Source organism: Rhinocladiella mackenziei (genome assembly GCF_000835555.1).
Source record: "Rhinocladiella mackenziei CBS 650.93 unplaced genomic scaffold supercont1.1, whole genome shotgun sequence".
Lineage (NCBI taxonomy): Eukaryota > Fungi > Ascomycota > Eurotiomycetes > Chaetothyriales > Herpotrichiellaceae > Rhinocladiella > Rhinocladiella mackenziei.
In genome coordinates, this window is record NW_013550604.1 from 905,700 (window position 1) to 926,584 (window position 20,885).

Here is a 20,885-nt window from a genome sequence, read left to right on the forward strand (position 1 = left end):
AACGTTAGAATAAGGAAGTGGAGTGAGAGACGTCCAGGTTCAAGCAAACGGCGGACCGTCTTGGCATAAGACGGTGCATGGTGAGCCCCTGGTAGCGGACTTCGGAGAACTAGAAGCCTCCATCAAATTACACATTTAGGGTATGATTTTCAAGCGTGATCCACATGAACGCACAGACATTCACATCCCATTTGGGGCGAGACCATACTCCCTGGTATCCACTCTCCGAAAAGAGGAAGTCAATTTGCGTGGTTGAAAGGTTCTGTCCTTCGTCACGTTTGGTTATCTCGACTGACCCACCGCTCCGCCAATCCTCAGCAGACGACATTGTCGCAATCTCTTTCTTGTTGTAATCCATTGCAGCTGTCAATGGACCATGTGAAATGCCAAACACGCGGCCGAAGAACCCTCACAAAGCCCCACGGGCGTCCAGCAAAGTTAGAGCGACTCTTTTTGGGCGACAACCCCCCCCCTGTTGATCGAACGGGGCGAAAACCAGGGGTTGAATAGGCTGCTCGATAAATGGACCCGTCCGATTGGTGAATTCCCGAGAAGAATACCACCCATAGCCTGTTCCGCAATATACTAATGACAAACAATATGCTGATCCAAATTCCTCTGCAAATCGCATGTGAAAGTCAGAACATGTGCCAAAAGAATCTCTCGGGGGCCCATACGAGATTATCGTTGTATGTATGGTGTGACTGAGAAGAAAAAGACTTGCGGCGATCTCTATAGGAATCCCGCGCTTGAAGGGTTCAAGTCATCAGGATGCAACCAGATTAAGGGTGTTGTGTCTGTATACTGGTACACAAGAGATTCCATCTGCCGCGCGTCTCTACAGCCACTTGTCATTTAGCGAGATCGGGTCTAAATGCCTGGCCTGACTGGGGCCGGCCGAATCATGAGTGAGTTTTTGGATCCACGTCTCGTTGTCCTCACAACAGCCTAGATCTGTTTCAGCGTGTCCGCGTCTGCAGACGTATCGGTCATGCCCGAAGACCCCACCATAATACGACCCATTTTTCGATCGACAGGTACAGGAAGTTAATTTCAAGCTGGCGAGATGGAATCCTGATAAAGCCCAAACTGGTTCGTCACGGATAACCTTACCATGCTAGTTTACCCGTCCAGACTGGACCGTGCTGCAGATCAGAACATTGTATTTTTCTAGGTCCAGGTGAACTCCCTCTTTCGTTATCAGCCTTTCGGTTTTCTTGATAAGACATGGGGCTTTTCAATCCGGATTGCGGGCTCCGTGGCGATCTATGTTGATATGGTGCTCTCGCATGAAGGAAGAAAGGGAGATGTCGAAGCCTTTTCTCAACCACCCTCGTCGTCCATTCATTCGTTCACGTGTTTCACCCAGCGGGCAGATGTGATATTCCATGCCAAGGGTCATATTCGTTCAACATCTCTTATCCGCGCCGGGCTTTTTTCCTGAGCCTCAGAATTTGCATCCACCAGTTTTGCTGACGAGAGCTGGCGGACGATGAAGTCCCTCATCACTTCTGCTGCCCTCTGCTGGGGCTTCTTCCAGAGTGTCACGTCGCAAAGTGCAGCACCGACGAAAGATGTATCCGACTGTCTGTGTGGGTTTTACGACGCAGAAGCGGACATCGTCTATACCGACGCCCAAATCGTCTACTTTAATGAGACGGACGGCTTTCCAGAGGAAGAATACGTGATCCAAAACTACAAGCATATGCGGGACTTTGGATGGAACACTTTGTACCGTCAAGGGGCGACCAAGAACAACGTCAATGTGGGCAATGACACGACGGCGAGAAATCTCACCGCCCTCCAGCTTTTCTTAGACCCATCGACTCCAGAGCATCTTGTCATGGGAGCGAATGTTCGAACGCAACGTCAAGATATCTTCTTCGGATCTTTCAGAGCATCGATGCGCCCACCCCGTCAGTGGTTTGACGGATCAGCCATGTCGATGGTCCTCCATCACAACCTGACCGAGAGTTGGAGCCTCGATGTCATGAACACCAATAACCACAGCCAGGCATGGGTCAGCTTTTTGGCCACAAACGTCTTTGCAAACACTTGGCTCGGGACGAACTTCAGCACTCTGCTCAATGAGAGCATGAATCCTTGGTATTATACCGAGTATCGGGTCGATTGGTCACGAGAACAGATCGATTATTACATCGGCAACAAGCTCCGCCACAGTTACACCAAGAAGGAGAATCACACTCTGCCTTCAACGCCGGCTGCCATCCAATACAAACACTGGAGCGTGGGAAACCGGTATACCACGCAAGGTCCTCCACAGAACCGAACGGAAGCCGATGTCGCTTGGACACGACATTTCTTCAACTCATCCTTGACGACCAAAGATGAGAAAAAGGACTTTGATGCGAAATGCACGGCGGCGGACGCGTGTCCCGCGTCGGACAACTCCCTTCGAGGATCAACACCATATTCGAAAGAGGCTCGGAAAAAATGGCACCAAACCCCTGACCGGCGTCATGCCCCCTGGGTGCCTATTCTGATCGACGTCGTGATGGGGGGCATCTTTGTTGTCCTGGTGACAAAGACGTTGTGGCGGCGATTCTATCGCAAAAAGTTCAAAGGGAAGCCAGACTCCGAACACGAGCATGGAGGAATGGCTACCGGATCACAAATAAATTTGAAACTGGCAGACATGACCGAGACCGCGTCAACGAGCTCAGGTTCAATAATAAGGAGCAACGCGGGAAGTATCGAGTCTTTTGGTCCCGAGTCAGAACTTCCCAGAAACGCTTCATATGAAAGCTTCCATGCAGGCCCGCCCATTTATTCGGGGATGCACACCCCTGCACCTGAGTACCAAACTCCCAACAGCTCTCGGTGGCCATCGCGCAAGAACTCCTCATACAACATTACTATTCGACCCACCGATGCCCACGTTCGAGGACTATCGAATCCCTCAGAGAGCCAGAACCTGAGCCCTCGCGGCGATTCTCGCGACAGACCAAGAAACATGAGCGAATTCTACGGGGACAAGTCTCAAACTAGTCTCGCCAAAGACCGCAACCCATTCCTTGCTCGTATCGACACCGAGGTTGTCACACCTGCCCCTGAGGCAGTTTCTCGTAGCCCATTGACTCCTAGCAGCGCCAGTCCTGACGCGTCAACGCCCAGGCGGCACGGCTTGTCCACCATACCTCATGGTAGCAACCCCAGCCTCTTCTTCCAGAAGCCAGAGCCTAAGGTCAAGGCGGCTCGGTCGACCACCCAGCCCCAAACTGGAGAAAAGAGCGGTAAACCTCCTCCAGCGCAGCGCGTCGACTATCTGGCTGGCTTCATTGCGTTGTCTGCCATCCTTGTTACACTCAATCACTTCGCTCTGACGTTCTTTCCTGCCGTCATCGAACCCGGAGTGCCTTACCATTACTCGTCGGAGATGTGGGCCCGAAAGACATTTGCCACCTACATCTTTGATGCGCTATGGATTGGGCCCTTTTTGATGATCTCGACACGCTTCCTTGTCTCCAACTACCTTCGAACCGGAAAACTTGATAACATGGCGCAGAAGATTGTGGTTCGGCCCTTTCGTCTTCTGACGCCCGTCGCCGCGATCGCATTACTTGAATACTTCTTGATGGACTCCGGTGCTCTCCATTACCTGGAGTATCTTCCCAGTGTCACTTGGTCCACGTGGCCATACGCGGTAATTGTCGCCAACCCGGGTGTCTTCATCAGTCAGATCATCCAATTGGCCTTCTTGATCCCCAATGCCGCCCCGATGATCACCTATACCTGTAAGTCCTTTTTCGCTTTGGACATCTATCACGTTCGCTCCGCTGACCCTTTTTGTCTCAAGACTGTACCGGTGTCCTCTGGACTATTCCTGTCCAACTCCAAGGCGCGTGGCAAACCCTCCTCGCCTTAATCATGGTTAAGGAATGCAAAACTCCCTGGAAAAGATTTGCATTCTATGCCTTCTGCATTTGCAACCACTGGTATGGCCTCTCATGGGGTTCCTACTATTACGCCGGAGTCATGCTCGCCGACCTCGACCTGACCTACCAATACAAAAAGTGGCTTCACGCGCGGCCGTTGGTGTATTATCCCCTCCTTTGGTTCCTGATTGCGGTCGCTCTGGGCGGTTTCACGATAGACTTGGTTTTCCAGTGGACCAATGTCAGTTACGCGACTTATGAATACGGATGGCATCCCGACACACAATCCGGCCTCAGCATCTCTCAAGCCGGCAACGCGGTGTACCCTGACTACTTCATTCCCCGTCTCAACGCTCTCTTGGCGACGGTCGGCATGCAAGCGATCGTCGAAATCAGTCCAGCTCTGCAAAAGCTCCTCTCCCACAAGCTCCTCCAATGGATTTTCCCTCACATTTTCACAATCTACCTCATTCACGGGTTCATCTTCTGGTCTATTGGGTCCTGGGCCATGTGTACTCTCTTCGAATACGGCCTGCCGTACTGGCTCTGCTGTCTATTGGTCGCAATCATCTGCTACGGTTCCCTCTTCGCTTCGCTACCGCTCCTCACTCCTCCGATCGAAGCCGTGGGGAAGAACTTCACGGCCAATCTCTGGGAACATGCGAGTCAGGAACCAGTCCTGAGGAAGCCCACGACGTTCCCCTTCGGTCCGGAGTTGGTGAAGGGTAGCCACAGTCTCGACGAGAGTGTCGTATCATCGACGTCGAAGGAGGCCTCGCTATAGAGACGTGGGAGGTAGAGACTCGTCGGTCTCCGCCAATTGGTTGACCGAATATCTCAAGCCAATTCAAGTTCGGGGCATGAGTTCTTTTCCCAAGTGTTCAGGAGATGCAAATCCATATGGTCACTTGATTATTTAATTTCAAAATCCTAAAACCCAAACCTCTCCAAACTAGGCATCAGTCACAAATCCTGCTGCCTCGTGGAGATGATACAGATTTCATAAGAACACAGAATTAGTCAGGTTGCTCGCAAGAAATTCTCTTTGGGACTCTTCCGTTCTTGGTTGTGGGTGACGTTCATCATGATAGGAGGGCGCTGGCGTTCGCCTCGGGAAGGCATACCTGGGGAATATTTTGCGATCGTTCTTTAAACAATCTTTCACCGTGTCCTGTGTCCATCAACGGCTGAACAATTTTCTCAATATAAAGAAGCTAGGTGTAGATGCTCCAAGGTAATGGATGAATTACTCGCAGTTCTGGCGAAGTGTGCCAGACTGTACCTTGACAGCCTGTCCATGAATCATAATTTGCCTCTTGATAAAACACCATTTGCGAGAACCCTAATTGGATTATTCTTACGCCCATGCAAGATGCAAGCCGCTTGTTACGAACTGCCCTTCAAGGGGTTTACAGGACACAAAGGAATTTAGCCGAGAAACAAAGGAAGGTCGACCGAACACAAAGGCGAAGTCACATGATCTCCCTGCGTTATATTTCTGCCAAGAACTCCCATTTACGAAGGACGTATCAGTAAAGCGGCAAGCTTATACATTCGAATAAAACACGCCATAGTCACGTGACAAGAGATAATTCCCTTGCCCTGAAATCTGCGGACTTTTGATGCCACCTAATTCGCACTCTACCGTTAATGGGTTCAATGCCTCAAAGCCATGATAAAGGCAAAATGCTACGGCAAGCCTTCGGAACTCCCAAAATGGAGCGTTTCTTAGCTCTGCCAACGGGCTAGTCTCAATGACTGGCGGAAATTGGAACGAAGCTGGAAGTCAGCGACGAATGCAATTCAGCATGTAACCCAGCGGTCTCTCCCCAGACGGAACAACGATCCAAATCTTGAGTCGATTTGCAACCTCCAAGTTCAACATGAGTGCCGGTACTGCCTCCTGACTAGCCGTAACTGGTACTGACAATAGCCGCACGCTTCAGCTGCCTGCCCTATTTATTTGTGATGGCTGCTCAGAACAGATACCAGCTCTGAGGCCAGGAGTCCACTGCCAAAGCCATCCAGACTTCAACTTGTGCGTCAATTTGGGTGGTCGGAATATACACAGGCACACATGCCCTTCATCAATTCCACCGAACTCGTCCAGCAGACAATAGACTCTGCCGGGAGTAGTCGAATACAGCTTTCAAGACACGCAGAATCGACCAAATCCTGTAGGTCGACCACCACCTCCATCATCACCACCACTAGCGGCTTCTTCTGCGTCGCGGGAACCTTACTTTTCGCCTCCACCAGGTAGAGCACCTCAGCCGCCGCTATTGCCACAGCGATTGCCAGCGACAAGCTCTCAGTAACCATCATTCCCTCTTCTCTCCCCCCCCGGGTGGGATACCGCACCAACAATATCTGACCATCCCCTGGCAAGTGGTTAGGACCGCTGTTCAAGAGCGATCAGACTGCTCCAATTTTCGCGTCTCTTCTCAACGATATATTTACTCACCTTGACCTGATCCAGAGTGGATACCTTACTCCCGAATCATATTCCAGCTTTCTTGATATCCAAGGTTATGCCATAAAATTCCAACAAATGGAAGAAATCTCTCCCCCTTGTCTTCGGCCAAAATAAAAAAGACATCGCCGATTTCGAATGGAAAAGCAGTCCCAACAATTTCTTCATCGAGGATGTTATGGCACCACGAAAAGCAGCGGCGAACAATGACGTGAGCAACCTAACAACGAGAATGAATAACATGCAGCCCAACAGCTCAGGCGTTCAGCAAATACAGCAAGCCTCACAGCCTCGCTCCGTCTCTGGTGGCCAAATGTCGCCGCTCACACGTAAAGGATTCATTGACGTTACCACTATCGAAGTCCTATATGATCCCTCGAAAGTGGGGGGAACTTAACTGGGCTCTCACATGGTGTGGCCTCTGGCCGAACAAAGGACTCATACCGCGAGAGATGCTGCCCACCTTCTCGCCACAAGCCATTTTGGACCAGGTAAGAAGATCAGTGAGATGGCACGATACCAGGCACAGCAGGAAATGGCGTAAAGCAGGTCGAGTGATGAAACAGAGAGGTCAGAGTTATGCCCTCGACTTATTAGAGGATCGGAGGTATTATTATTAGTAGTGGTGGTGGTTGAAGATCACTGCGTGTTCGAGTTCTGCCAAGTACCTGCTCAAGGACCACGTTCTCAATACGTTAATGGCGTCTGCAGTGTTTTCGTGGCCATATGCCTGTATGTGACTTAAAAGCAGCATGGCCATTAGTACTAAGTAGTGTCTACTACTGCCAAGATTTCGACAAGATTCGGAAGAGGGAACATGGGACTTTCCGCTGTCCCTGCTGCTAGAATTGACAACATCCTTAATTCAATCTCCGAACGCGACGTATATTTTTCTGATAATCAAGCAGCAAGCATGTCGACATCCAGCACAGCCGAAAGACTTGACGCTGCAATAGCGGAATTCTTCTCCTCATGGAATATCTTCACCACCATCCTTGTCATCATTCTGGTCATGGTCCTCACCTATCCATTGCTTACGGGTCAGGAACCTGACACTCATCCGTTTCTCCTGGCCAGACAAGCGCAGGTAGCACCGGTCCGTCAACCCGGTGAGTCGGCTGTCTACCGCGCCATCGACATTCCTCATGGATATCCTCTTCGCGCTGGCCTGGGTGTCAAGGACCCTGGCACCCCCAAATGGAGTTCCGGCCGCCCTGGGGACCTTCGTGATGTCTGGAGAGCGGCCGTCCGTGGCGCCGTCAAGGAAGACGGTACACCGACGGGTGAAAAGGGCAAGATCCAGACGGTCCTCGGACGGGAGAAAGTTGTTGAGCACCGCCTTGATGACTTGACGCTGGGGATCAATGTCATTGGTCAGTACGTAAAACGGAACAACGGCCAGTCTGTGGCCGTGTGCCTTTCGAATTCGGTGGAATTGCTATCGTCAATCTTCGGTATGTCGCATTATCCATGAAATGATGCCGTCTTCGGTGTCTAATTCAATTCAATTCAGCTGGCTCGTTCTATGGCTTCTCGACTATTCTCTTGCCATATGGTGTTCCGCAAGAAAAACTCAACCCGCTATTATCCAAGATCTCGGCCGACCATGTGATCGCTGAAGCCGGCACGCTGGACCTTGATGACCTACAATCTTCCAACAAGGGCATCAAATCCATCATCTGGGTCACCAAGCCGGGCAGCTTGCATATGAATTGGTCTGAGGACGCGCCGGCCGGTTACACCATCGGCTCATGGCAGGAACTCGTCGAGAAGAATAAACGAACTACCAACTCCGAAGTCTTGCCTCTGGATAAAGATTCTCAGGTTCCCCCCGTGTCGATGTTCTACCCCACTGCCAGCGGAAGCTATGACTTGGTCAAGTATTCATCCGAGGTGCGTCCACGCCTCCCACGATCTCCATATCACATTCGATCGTTCGTTTTCTTGGGCACATACTGACAATCTCGTCTCAGGCCATCATCTCCGGCACCGCCGCGCTCCAAGCGACCTTGACCCGAACCCACAAGCTTTCACCAACAGACACGCTCCTCCCCACGACACGCCTCACAGACAGCTACACTCTCTGCTGGACGCTGGCAGCCCTGTACTCGAACGCCTCCCTCTCCCTCAACTCCGTCTCCGGCGACGACATCGACCTTGTCCACGCTAGTTCCCTCACCAACCCAACCATCGTCATCGCCTCACCGCCCACCGTCAAATCCTACTTGTCGCACCCTGCCACAACCCTCCCCTCTGGCCTCTCGAGATACATGTCCACCCGCACCCTCCAAGCCGGCAATTTACCAGCCAAATCAGGCGACCCGTCCACATCTGCACTCTCCAAACTGCGCATCCTGCTGATCCCACAATCCACAACGCTGGCATCGGCGACCCATCTCTCCTCATCCACCCTGCACACCCTGCGCACACACCTGAAATGCCGCATCGGGTATGCCCTCACCACACCTTCCGTCGCCGGCGCCATCGCTCAGACCAACATCCTCGACTACCGCGACAAAGGCAGCAAGGTATGTGTCGGCGGACCCTTGAGCTCCGTCGAAGTGCATCTATCCGGTGATGAGGGCGTGATGGGCACCCACACCCCGCGTGGAACTGTAAGTGTTGTACCTTTCTCATATTCCCATCGTCTCGAATCCGCTTTGGCCGGCGATGTGTGTTTAAAATCTAATGTGGTCATTTCTCTGTAGATCACCATTAAAGGACCCCCTGTGGTATCGGGCAAGACGTCACTGGATAATATCGAAGTGCAGATCGATGAAGATCACACGTTGCTTCTGCTTTAGAGCTGTGGTTCATGTCGGATTTGATCTGGCTTCAATATAAGCCTCAGATATGAAAGAGGACATCGGTTGGGCACTAAGTTTGGAAAGTTAGTAACGATCATAAAAGTCACCCTTTTCCATAACAAAGCAAGTAGAATTGGGCAATTGAAGGACTGAAATTTGGTTAATGCAGTTGGCAGACACATGAATGACGATCATGAAGTCCGGTATCGGAGATCGTCATCCAGCTCGGATTCGTCATCATCGTCGATTGGTTGGAATTTCATTCAAACAGCGGTTAGATTGAATCCACAAGTCATTGAAGATTTTAGTCACGCCTGTCATGCCGTTACCATGGCCCTATGGCTGACTGAAAAACACTGAAGTGGAACTGGCGATCTGACTATTGTCTCCGCTCCAATGGCTCCGTCAATCCAAGAGTAAAAATTAGTGTTTCAGCCGATGATGGTAGTACAACTTCGAGCTGCTGTCGTATTTGTTTGCGAGTTGGGCGAGAGCTTGAGCTCGAGTGTGAACACAAGAAACGTCGCAGAGTTGGACAATGCTATCGATGATAGGATATGGGCAAGATTTGGGATCATGTTTTGGCGCATGAGCCTTTGAACTTGGGGGCCAATGCGACTACAGATGGTCCTTCTCATCATCTTCTCTCGTAGTTTGGCAGGATTGCCTACCGGGATTGATGGTGTTAGGGCAAGAGCACTTGGTGGGAACAGCATCTTTGTCTCGGATCGGTTCTGTGACGTTGATGATTAGCTTAGATGATGTCCTCCATCATGATCTACATACTGATCATTTTTTGCAATAGCTTCGAGGTCTTCGTTGGTAGTGTCTGTGACTTCGTCTTTGACTGGGTCTGCAATGTAGATCTAGCCTTGTTCTCGTCTTTTGATGCGACGTGCATACCGGTCTCCGTTGCGACATTGGCTGTAGGAAGGGGTGTATTGGTAGCCTCTCTGGCATTGTTTTTGACTTGGTCTATGGCACAGGATTAACCCTCTTGCGATCCTCCCTCACCGCTCACTTACTAGGGGAGGAGGTTAGTAGGAAGGTCAACGGTGCGGAAAACGGGCGCGAAGGCTCTTTATTTTTTTCCGGCAAGAAACTGTGCCCACGTCTGAGAATGGTGCTCCAGAATCACGCTTTCTAAAGGCTTCAAGCCTCGGACGTGACCTAGGCATTGAAGTGATAGCATGTGTTCAGGTTTTTTTTTTTTTTTTCAGACGTGCTCCTGAATCAAAACTTCAAACTCAGTCAAGGAGAAGGTGTGCTATATTCTTACATGATGTTTCACAAGTTGGTCCTCCCACGCCGGCTTGCCGTATGATCAATGGACTGATGAATGGTGACCTCCAGCTCTAAAGACTCAGGCACCGCGCAAGGCATCTGGCGTCCTCGACCGATGTTAAGACCGACATCGAAACCAATTCGGTCAATCCTTTCATCTCCTTGGCCTTGAACCACCTCTTTGACCAGGTCTCTTCCCACCAGTCAATAAAGCTCGCTGCCTCAGGTACTGATCCACCACCTTCTGCACACTTCCCACGTCGTGTTCCGGCTTTCTCAAGTAATACAACCTCGCACGTCTCTTTCTCTTCGGGGTTCTCTGGGCGATTTCCATACTCTGGACCAAGGGACTATGCACTTTGATACTCATTTCCATTCCTATACCCGTCAATTGATTCCGGACAAGAACAGATGTATGCGGCCCTGAGCCTTTGATGGACAGTATCACTCCTGACACGGGCTCGCCATTTTTGAATGTTGCTAAGAGGACGTCCCCAACTCTTGCGCGATCCTTGTTTGATTTATCAAAAAGTCTGGAACGTGCGCCCGTGGGATCCAGGAGAGCTAATTGTTGCTTGTCCACAATGGATATAGGGTCTTTGCAGGTTTCGGCCTCGGATCTTGGAGGTTTGTGTATTACGATGTCGCGTTTGCCTGCGAATAGATCAGAATCGTGCCGAGCATAGAAAACTTGGAATAAGACCCACTTTTCCCTGGCCGGAATCTCTCAGGTATTTGAGGAAAGAATTGTGGAGGAAGATCAGAAGGAATTTCAAGCCTCTCGACCGGACCTCGTTGTAGCGTGACCATTGATCGATGGAACTGTCTTCCTGGTCGAGTTTCTGCAAAGAACGATCTCCAGCAACACGTCGATATACGGCAAATTAATGGCTGCGACATCTCGAGTAGAAATGAGGTTCTACCAGAGGTTGAGATTGGATATCAAGCGGATTGTGTAGTTCCAAGGCAGGTCCAATGCAGGGCGAGTTCTCACTCTGCAGCCTTGGCACGTCACGTGGTTACCAGGCGCAAGGATGTGATTGGTCCACGCCGATTTCCAGGAAAGAGCAGTGAGAGGTCGCGTTATATCTCAGGCTAGCGCGCCAAGACCTCAGATTCTCAGTAGGGAAACATCAGGCTTGCTGTCAGAATGATTTCGCAACTTGTCTTCGCCCGTGTCAGAAGACACGGAGAAAGAATGCTGACAGTCCAAGCACAACCTTGATCCTACTGGCTGTTCAGATCCATCAAGTTCGGCAGAAAAGCTCAATCGACATTTTAAAGGCTTCTCGGAGCTTTTCGCAGCACAAATCTTCAGCCCCGTCCACACTTCAGTGTCAAGTCTTGCACTCTTCCAACAAGGAAATCCGCTTGCTTGTCCTTCAGAAGACCAAACGTCATACTGATCCAACTCGGTGCAAAAATTTGCCATATCCGTCTCCAAGACGCTGACGAGTATATCGCGTTATCCCACGCCGGGGGACCCACGTCCAACTATCCCAGATGGGTTCAAATTCCAAGTCACGGCCAACTTTGAGGTCTTCCTTCCGCTACCGTCTACCCTCTCTTCTTTATTTCGTATTCTCGGCCCTAATACTGGCCAATATCGAATCCAGATTCTTCTCCGCTGCATCCCACTGTTGCTTGACAAGATCAGCCCTCCCTTTATCTCTCAGTCTGAAATCAGCCTTGAATTTGCACGGCCGCGAATTAAATCCCTGGGTAAAGGCAAAGGGGTCGACTTCACAACGTCTCTTCACGCCATTTTCCACCTCATATTTATACTCAACATTAAATGTCCAAAGAATCCGCGCGATGTTGATGAATAGGGAATTCTTCGCAATATGCTGACCTGTGCAGACACGGCGCCCGAATCCGAAAGTGTCCAAGGGGAGATTGGGTTCCTCAATCCATCTGTCCGGGTTGAAAGTGTCAGGATCCTTATAAACAGCTTCGTCGAGGTGGATGGACCAGTGGTTTCCGATCACCGTGGCGCCTGCCGGGATAAAGTATCCCATGTACTCATCGTCTTGGATGACAGCATGCGGGATTCCGCCCGCGGAGACTGGTCGCCAACGCAGCGTCTCCTTGATCACGGCATCAACATAAGGCAGTCGCTCCTTGTCAAGGAAGCCTGGATAAGTGGTCGATCCGACGACGGAATCGAGTTCGGCTTGAGCCTTCTTCATCACGTCCGGGTACAGAAGCATGGCCAATGTGAACACTTCGAGCGCCATGGTTGTGGTATCGCTGCCTGCTTCGTAGATGATGCCTACGTCATAAGCGAGTTCCTTGGGAGACATTTCCTGGGCTTCTTTCATATCCTGGACCTGCTTGGCCCAGTTCCACGACGTCGATTTCAGCCCTTGAGCCATGTTGCCCATGTACAATTTTGACTCGAACTTGTGAAGTTCGTCTCCATACCGTTTCCACGGTGCAAGGAAGTCAGGCAAGTAGTTAAGCGCAGGGAGCGCGTCGACGATCCATGTCCCCACCCGCGCTGCGAAAAGGAAGTTCTCCATCACTTGGTCGATGGCCTTGACTTCGGATTCGTCGCCTTTGGGTAGGCGTCTGCCGTAGGCCAGCGCGAAGATAAGGCTCGATGAGTACCGATGGTATCGGTCCGAGAAGTCGGCGTGGGGATCAAGTAATTCGTAAATGAGTTGCTTGCTCTCGAGGTCTTGCAGTTGACGATAGCTCTGCGAGATTCGGATGTTGAGGTATGACGCTTGAAGACGTTGGTGATTGCGCCATCTTTGTCCATACGGCATGAGCAAGGGTCTGAATCCTTTGCTGACGCATTCTCCGCCCATGACAACTCGTGGTCGAGAGCTGTAGATGTTGCTTCGTTTGTCGAGGAGATGATGTGCTGCTTCATGATTTCCCAGCATGATGACGGTGTTGAGACCGTACTGGAGGCTGAAGATTGGCCCATACTGCTTCGTCCACTCCTGGTATGTGCGCCACGGGTAGTTTTGAGGTGCTTGATGAAGATTACCGATTATTGGAAGGCGAGGCGGTCCTGGAGGCAGATTTCGTCTCTTGGTTGTGGTCCAGGAGTATGCCAGCCATAGCAGCAGAGCGATTGCAGATGTCGTGACCAAGGCTAATCGGGCCAACATATTGGAATTGATGAGAATGGGTCTCAATTTACCATCGGCATGGGATATTTTTCAATTAATATGTGGGTCCTGTTCTGTATCAGATGTCACATATCCTCTTTGCCGCCTAGATGCGTGACTTCAGTTTTCCTGGACACCAATGTTGAAGGTCCCCAGTTCCGCGAAGGTGGCCTGAGTTGGCCTCCGCTTTGAAATCACGTTAACGACATCTGGCCGACGAGGGAAGGCCATCCACCCTGGACGACCGACTTGGAGTTGAAAGTGAGATCTTGTGGGGCCAGTTACCCCAAAATTCAACCCCGGACTATCCCCCTGGAGAAGGATTGGCTATTATAGGAGACCGGTGGTCATCAATTCTCCTATTCGCCTCTGAACCAGGAGAGCAAGCGCTGTGTTCGCGTGGGACGTGAGAAAACCTAACACTCGATGTGGGACGTCAGGCCAAGCGAGAGGTACATACTCTCCAAAACCATTTTCAGACCTGTTTCTCGGGAATAGGACAGTTTGTCGATGAAGTTGCCGTCAATTGCCAATAGCAATCTTTGTTGCCGGTTTTGAAGACTCCTTATTCCTACCAGCGCCGTGAAGTTGAAAGTACCATTCTGCATGAAGTGGAGTTCCGCGCATGTCATCATCGTCAGCTGTTCTTCTAAGAGTCCCATTGATACGTAGGTTGATATCATCCTTCTTGGCTACGTAGGACGCGGGTTAAGTTGTTCTTTGTGATAATAGTCCAGGGATGTTTATCTCCCCAATATCAAAGCCGCCTGTTCCAGCATCCGGGCCTACGCAAGATCTGGCCCCTACTGTGGAGCAGTTCTCCAGTTCCTCCATTCCGCAAATTGGTTCCAAGCGCAACCCCCTTTTATGATGACCACACCGTAGCTACCACTTCGATAACTCCACGACAACGAGGGTTCTAGCATCAGCAACGGTCCCTATCGAATGTTCCAGACTATGCTCCAGGTAAGACAATGTCTCTGGCCTGAAAGCCTAGAAAACTAGTGGCAGAACAAAGAGTTGCTACAGATCTTTGTCGGTGAAGTCTACCGTTCCTGCGGACGGGATGGGAGCGAAGGAGTCGAGCCCTCCTCAAAGAGTTCATGGGGATTCCCAGGAGAGAGAAAGGTCACTTCATCTCACCATACTTGACAGCCACGGATCAATTTCCTGGGAAAGAAAGATGACCCATGAAGAATTCGTTGAGGCCACGGGCGTCATGTTTTCCAGGAAGCGGGACTACTTCCACAACACTGACGTACTTTCTCTGTACCCTGTCAGGGCCTCAACACGAAAAGAAGTAGCCAGGCCTACATGAGAAAGCGAAGAGTGTTCCGGTGGACGTTTCAGCTGCCAGGAATCGGCCTTACCTGAATGCTTCTGCCTGGACCCGCCATCGTGTTGTGGTGACCCCGAATCCTTGATGAAAGCATGCAGGCTGAAGACTGTCATCTCCCAGCAGGCATGATCGTTAACATGCAAAACTATGTGCGTCATCGAAATCCTCAACTTTCCCCATAGCCTGAGGTTTTCGATCCGGAATGTTGGTTGAACGCGACATCAGACATGGAGTCCGTGCTCACATCTTTCAGCATGGGAAAATGAGACTACATGGGTCAGAATATGGCTTGGGATGAACTGTATATTACTTCTCAATCACCCTTTGAGATCTCAGATTGAGACTCGGAAAGAAGATTACTGAAACACCAGCGGGTCGCAAAGTAATGGTGGAAGTTGTGAAGACGTGCCTCCAAACGAAATAGCATAGAGAGGTTGTATGGCTGTTCCATATACGATGAAGCCAGTCACATACGGAGAGACTCATAGAGCGGCAGCACCTTCGTCCCAGGAAGGCATCGGCTCGGGAAACTTGCCGTTTCAAATGAATGCATCAATTGAGACTCAAAAGAAATATCTTTCATTATATTGCGACTTATTCCCACTTCTACCGGTCAAGTGTGTGCAGGGTGCGTCATGGCACAGCATGGACAGCCACTACTTTACGTCTGTAGAAGCTGTCGGCAGAGTGCTCCGTTTGCTTCAAAAGCTTCACGTTCCTTCAGCACCACTCCCAGAAGATTAAAAGGTCCCTCGAGTATTCACAATATGAGTAGAACCTCCGGTTAACGATCTCATAGTTATTCCTTCCTTCCAACCCACATCATCGCCCGAACTCGATGACTTACTCCTGACATGGCGCCAAAAAGTGTTCACGCCAGCGGCCCTGCAGGACCATCACCGAGCTCTTATGTACAAGACATCGCGCCGTCCCATCCTGACAAACGACCCTGGTGTTACGGTGACAATGACGGATGGAGAGAAGATCAAACTCGAGCCTATGGACGCCTACGACAAACCCAACCACAAAGCTTCTATCAAAAAAATCGTGGACATTTTGGGCGACACCAACAGTGAGAAAGTGTGGAGCAACTTGCACCCTTTTCTGACGGGGATTGTACTGTCCAAAATCAATCTCCCGGCGTTCTTTTACGAAAAGATTGCGCGAAAGGCGGCGGAACAAGGCAAAGATCGTATTATCATGAATTGCGCCGAACGATCCAAAGAGACGGGCTTCACATTACGTAAACGGGGAGTGGCAAAGGAACTAATGCTGGCTTGCCACCATCGTGCCGCGCTGGCAGATTTCAAAGGCACGGAACTGGAGACGGCCGCTCGGCGAGCTGAGCAAGTCTCGCGGATTCTAGAGAACGAATTACATGGCGGCGAAAAGCTCAAGGAGATCGAAGTCGATGCTAGAACAGATCCGCTCGTGGCGAGTGTGTTGACAGAGCTGGCTGCGGCGAGAGCCGTCCATGCCCTAAATGGGGAGGACGAAGATGGAAAAGTCGCCAACTGCGCAACAAAGATGCTTCACCTCGAAGCGGAAAATCAGGGAAAATCCGAGTCCGACAGAGTCGATGCAGCGCCTAAGGAGATTGACACGGAGGCTAAGAAGATTGGACAGAAGAGTCTCGTGGTGAATTCCGAACTGGTATCCTTATTACCCATGCAGAACGCAATGAGACTGGCGTTGCAGATTGGCTCTATCCAAAAGTCACCGCTGGGAGAGGACTTGAGGAATCGGCTCAAAGAGGTGAATGGAATGGTCGAGAGCAGAGTCAAGGTACTCCGTGAATTGGCTAATGGCAAGCCTAGACGAGGCTTATTGATGTATGACCAGATTCATAAAACAAAGCTGAATCCTGTGACCGAGGTGCCCGCTCATAGGGACGAGGCGGAGGAAGAGGTGAATCGACTCGAGGGCGTGCAGGAAAAGGCATAAAGTGGTTTCCAAAGGAAGAGGACATCTGTACGTGGCGTCTGTCCTATCAATACTTGAATAATCTTTGTACGTAGAGGTGTTTTTGGTGTCCGGACCTGTCGCCTCGGCGGGTGCTTTTCTCCCCCGACGTCCATGACCTACTATTCCAGATCCCCCCTTTGTCTCTCGTTGTATCTAATCACCCACGACGACCATGCAGTAAACATTCGAACCCTTGAGCCTTTGCACCTGGAAGGCTGCCCTTCTCTCGCTAGAGATTCTTTGCCATGGCAAATTCTCAGCCCGAGGATCCTTTCCTCGTGGTCCAAACGTACGATACCTGCTTCTCTCTTTCAATCGCCCTCTTGCCAACCGCACGAACATCCAAGAGCTAACATATCCCGTTCCCCTCGCATAGAGACGTTGAAGCTAACTTGCAATCAACCCGCCACCTATTCTCCTCGTACCTGCGCATCCGTACGCTCTCGACGTCCGCGACCTCGCCAGAACTCCAGCAGTCTCGCGCGGACCTGCGCTCGAACCTCGAAACCCTCACCGCCGACCTTGCCGACCTCCTCGAGTCCATTTCCGCCGTCGAGTCGGATCCCTACCGCTTCGGCCTGGACGTCGCAGAAGTCCGGCGCCGGCGCCAATTCGTGAAAGATGTTGGCGACGAAGTCGAAGGCATGCGTCGTGAACTTGAGGACGTCACTACCGATTCGCATATTGCTGGACCCGCCGCAACCGGTGGATCAGCAACTGGAAAGTTACCTGCGCCCTCGACATTCACAGATGGTGTCAATTCAGATGATGAAGGTGACGACCACGACCCCTACGGCGAATTCGAGGCGCAGCAGCAGGCGACCATGATGGCCGAGCAGGATCAGCAGCTCGACGGAGTGTTTCAGTCGGTCGGCGTCCTGAGGGGCCAGGCGGAGGATATGGGTCGTGAACTGGAAGAGCAAGGGCACATGTTGGACGAGGTCGATACGTTAGCGGATCGAGTGGGTGGGAAGTTGAGTGTGGGTGTGAAGAAGGTGGGCGAGGTGATTAGGAAGAATGAGGATACGGTCAGCAGTTGTTGTATTGCTGTGCTGATTGTGGTGTTGATCATTTTGTTGATTTTGCTTATTATTCTATGAGCAAGACACCAATGGTCTGAGGACCATTGAAGAGGTTGGCAGGGCGCGAGAAATATTTCTCTACGCCCCTGCTTCTATCTACAAGCCAAGATGCTTCCATACATGCCACATGCAAAGTGATGGTATGTCTCAGCATATTCACACGGACGGCGACCATCTCAGTCCTTCCGTTGTCGTTTGCGGGGTCGGTCGTCTTGGTCCTCCACCGCTGGACTCAATTCGGGAACTTCTTCGTCATCTTCGTCCTCCTCGATCTCGAAGCCGTTGCTGTCAAAGGGAGCCTCGTCCTGAGCAGACACTTGGATGCACGTCAGTCCTCATATGTCGTCAAAGCATCGACGCTAGGGTCTCTTACTGAAATAATCCATGGCGTCTGTCCACAGCTCTTCAGCCAGGGAGATGGCGAGCTCTTCGCCCGCCGGGAATATCTCGACTTCCAACATCTCCTCAACCTCGTCTTCATCTTCCTCGTCGGCATCGGCACCGGCACCAGTCGCTCCGTTTGTGGCCGATTTTTGGGGTGTTTCCGTGTTCACAGCACCGCGGAACCCGAACCAGTTAAAGAAGCTTGCTTCTTTTTCAGGGCTTTCGTCAAGCTGGATCATCTTCTCCCGCAGCTTCTCGTGCTGCCAAAGCGACTCTCGCTCCACCATGTCGACCCTTTTTTCGCCATTCTTGAGTTTCAAGGCTTCCTCTGCCGAATAGAGCTCAACAGCCGCATCGAGAAGGCCGTGAGTGACATCTTTTTGCTTGCCTTTCCACTTGATAGGGACCGGTTTCGATACCAGACTTCCCGGACCATCTTCTCGCGGCTTGTACTCGAAATCCTTCACCAATTGTCTATTCTCTATGAATTCATTCTCTGCGAATTCGAATGTGAACCGCAAGCTGCGAGGCTCTCCTTTCGTTTCCGACTCGATCTGGTATCTTTCAACCGAGAATGACTTGAGGGAAGAGATGAGGGCGAGGTCAGCGGGTGAGAAGAATTGTTGGATTTCTTCCGGTCCATTCCCGAATACTGTGGGCCAAAAATCTGGGATGCGATCGATCAGGGTATTGCGCTTGAAGTATAGCGGTCTCAGAGAGAATTCTTTCCTTCGCACTGGAATAGAACAAACGTCAGCGCAAGACCAGATAGAAATATACCAAAAGACCTCAGTTAGGTTACGGCGTACGTATGTCGAGTTCAACTTCCGCAAACTCTTTTTCTAGGGACCCCAATTCTTCAAAGACCTCGGCGACATCTTCGGAAGGGCTGGACATCTTGAGAAATTCTTAAAATCAGGACACATGGTATTAGAAACCGAGGTTTCAACAATATCATTCTTTCCAGGTGCCCAATTTCAGAGAGTCTCAAAAAAAATGAACTTTCTGCTCTAACCAAAAAGCGCAGGCGGTGAGCGGAGACGGTGGTACATTTTTCCGCGAACCTGGTAAAATTACTTGCTATACAACAAGCACAGATGAAAGGTGTGTCATTGTCCAATCTTCAAAGGCCTCTCTCCTTGTCCTCTTCTTCGCGATGGAGTAGGACCCCGGCAAAGCGCCTTCCATTCTGCAAGTCCGCTCGGGGTCCAACAGCCAGCGGAGCACAAAGCAGCCCTTCGAATTTTGGCAAAATGCAAAGCCTCATAAAGAAGTCTCAAGCTGTAGGGTTATTATTATTACGTTTGCAATTGCTAGATAACACACCGCACCCTGAGAGCCGTGGAACACAAGAGATCGACACTCTCATCATGCCTAGATGTGATTGGGGCCCCTCGGGCAAGGTGCTTTCTCCCCTCAATTGGAGCTTCCCACGATGGCTTACTGGGACGTTTTTAGTTGCCCCTGACAATCCCTCCGCGGCACGGTGGTCAAACAGCATTTTTGAGTCGCCAAAAAAGTACATTTTATCGCCCCGCAAGGCCTTTTAAAGCTCGGACGGATATGGTCCTCTGCCCTGGGACGTTTGGTGCATTCGCTTTGCTTTTCTTACCACGTTGTTGCTGGGTCGTCTATGAGAACCCTTCGAGTCTAAAATACTGCAAAAGCGGTGAGATCTTCGCATCTGAATGCCTGAAAAGCTAGGACTCTGGTTGTGTTCTTCATGCAGACGAGTGGGAATTGCATCCATTGAAGCTTGCCGCACCACGCACACCTTTTTCTTTTGCCAGTTGGCGCCTGGCGCCAGTCAACTGAAGCTTAGTGAGCAGGGGGTGGCACATACTAGCAGTTTTTGTCACATGTGCCTGATAAGCGGCGAACATTGGGCGGTGCCACAAGCCTACAACTCTGACTTGGGACCTTCCTTTTGGCACTCGCTAACAATGTGCAAGGTCTGCAACTGCCTTTTCATAAGACAAGTCCTCTCTCTAGATGGCTTCGAACCCTTCCGAAATCCTATCCAATGAAACGTATGTGGTTTGACAAACTCCAACTCTCGATCTCTGAGTTCGTCCAAAGACGAAACATGGGGAACACTCAATGTCAGACAAGCTCAACAAGATCACTACGGGCACACTCCCGGCAAAAGGCTTGAGTAACGGGTTCTTTAACGAACAGGCCGCGTTTTGCGCCTAGCTCGTCCGGCCCCGAAACTTGTGGCACCCTCGCAGAACCTCCGGCATGCAACCATGCTGATCTCCTGCAGGTTTCCTCGTTGCCATTGGAGGAATCCTATCAGAGAAAAACTTGTGATGCCTTCCTCCCACCTCAAGGGGCTCCTTTTGACCAAGGGCAATGCCACAGGCACAACCACCATTTCCAACCACAGTTCGCATTTGCCAGCGAATTCAACACAAATTTGGGCCAGGGGACGCATGGCTCTGCCGGACTCTGCTTTGTCTCGCTTCGGCGTGCCATGTGCATCAACCCTAGCATGTCTCCAGTAAGAGACCACAGACAACCTTCAAGTACT

General features: G+C 50.9%; 6 protein-coding genes across 6 annotated transcripts; 4 read left to right on the forward strand and 2 right to left on the reverse strand.

Annotated features, from left to right (window-relative positions):
* Positions 1-1,492: 1,492 nt before the first annotated feature.
* Z518_00323 (uncharacterized protein) lies at positions 1,493-4,680 on the forward strand (the record flags this gene model as incomplete). Its single annotated transcript, XM_013420926.1, has 2 exons — positions 1,493-3,755; positions 3,818-4,680. The coding sequence occupies 2 exons, from the start codon at positions 1,493-1,495 to the stop codon at positions 4,678-4,680; spliced, it is 3,126 nt and encodes a 1,041-aa protein (XP_013276380.1).
* Positions 4,681-7,282: 2,602 nt separating this feature from the next.
* Z518_00324 (uncharacterized protein) lies at positions 7,283-9,173 on the forward strand (the record flags this gene model as incomplete). Its single annotated transcript, XM_013420927.1, has 4 exons — positions 7,283-7,823; positions 7,883-8,262; positions 8,343-8,984; positions 9,078-9,173. 4 exons carry the CDS (start codon positions 7,283-7,285, stop codon positions 9,171-9,173), a joined length of 1,659 nt encoding a protein of 552 aa, XP_013276381.1.
* A 2,858-nt stretch (positions 9,174-12,031) lies between these two features.
* Z518_00325 (uncharacterized protein) lies at positions 12,032-13,582 on the reverse strand (the record flags this gene model as incomplete). The annotated part of the gene is made up of 1 exon (XM_013420928.1): positions 12,032-13,582. The coding sequence occupies one exon, from the start codon at positions 13,580-13,582 to the stop codon at positions 12,032-12,034; it is 1,551 nt and encodes a 516-aa protein (XP_013276382.1).
* A 2,305-nt stretch (positions 13,583-15,887) lies between these two features.
* On the forward strand, positions 15,888-16,865 carry Z518_00326 (uncharacterized protein; the record flags this gene model as incomplete). Its single annotated transcript, XM_013420929.1, has 1 exon — positions 15,888-16,865. The coding sequence occupies one exon, from the start codon at positions 15,888-15,890 to the stop codon at positions 16,863-16,865; it is 978 nt and encodes a 325-aa protein (XP_013276383.1).
* Positions 16,866-17,131: 266 nt separating this feature from the next.
* Z518_00327 (uncharacterized protein) lies at positions 17,132-17,986 on the forward strand (the record flags this gene model as incomplete). Its single annotated transcript, XM_013420930.1, has 2 exons — positions 17,132-17,175; positions 17,263-17,986. 2 exons carry the CDS (start codon positions 17,132-17,134, stop codon positions 17,984-17,986), a joined length of 768 nt encoding a protein of 255 aa, XP_013276384.1.
* A 158-nt stretch (positions 17,987-18,144) lies between these two features.
* On the reverse strand, positions 18,145-19,249 carry Z518_00328 (uncharacterized protein; the record flags this gene model as incomplete). Its single annotated transcript, XM_013420931.1, has 3 exons — positions 18,145-18,284; positions 18,342-19,088; positions 19,162-19,249. 3 exons carry the CDS (start codon positions 19,247-19,249, stop codon positions 18,145-18,147), a joined length of 975 nt encoding a protein of 324 aa, XP_013276385.1.
* Positions 19,250-20,885: the final 1,636 nt, after the last annotated feature.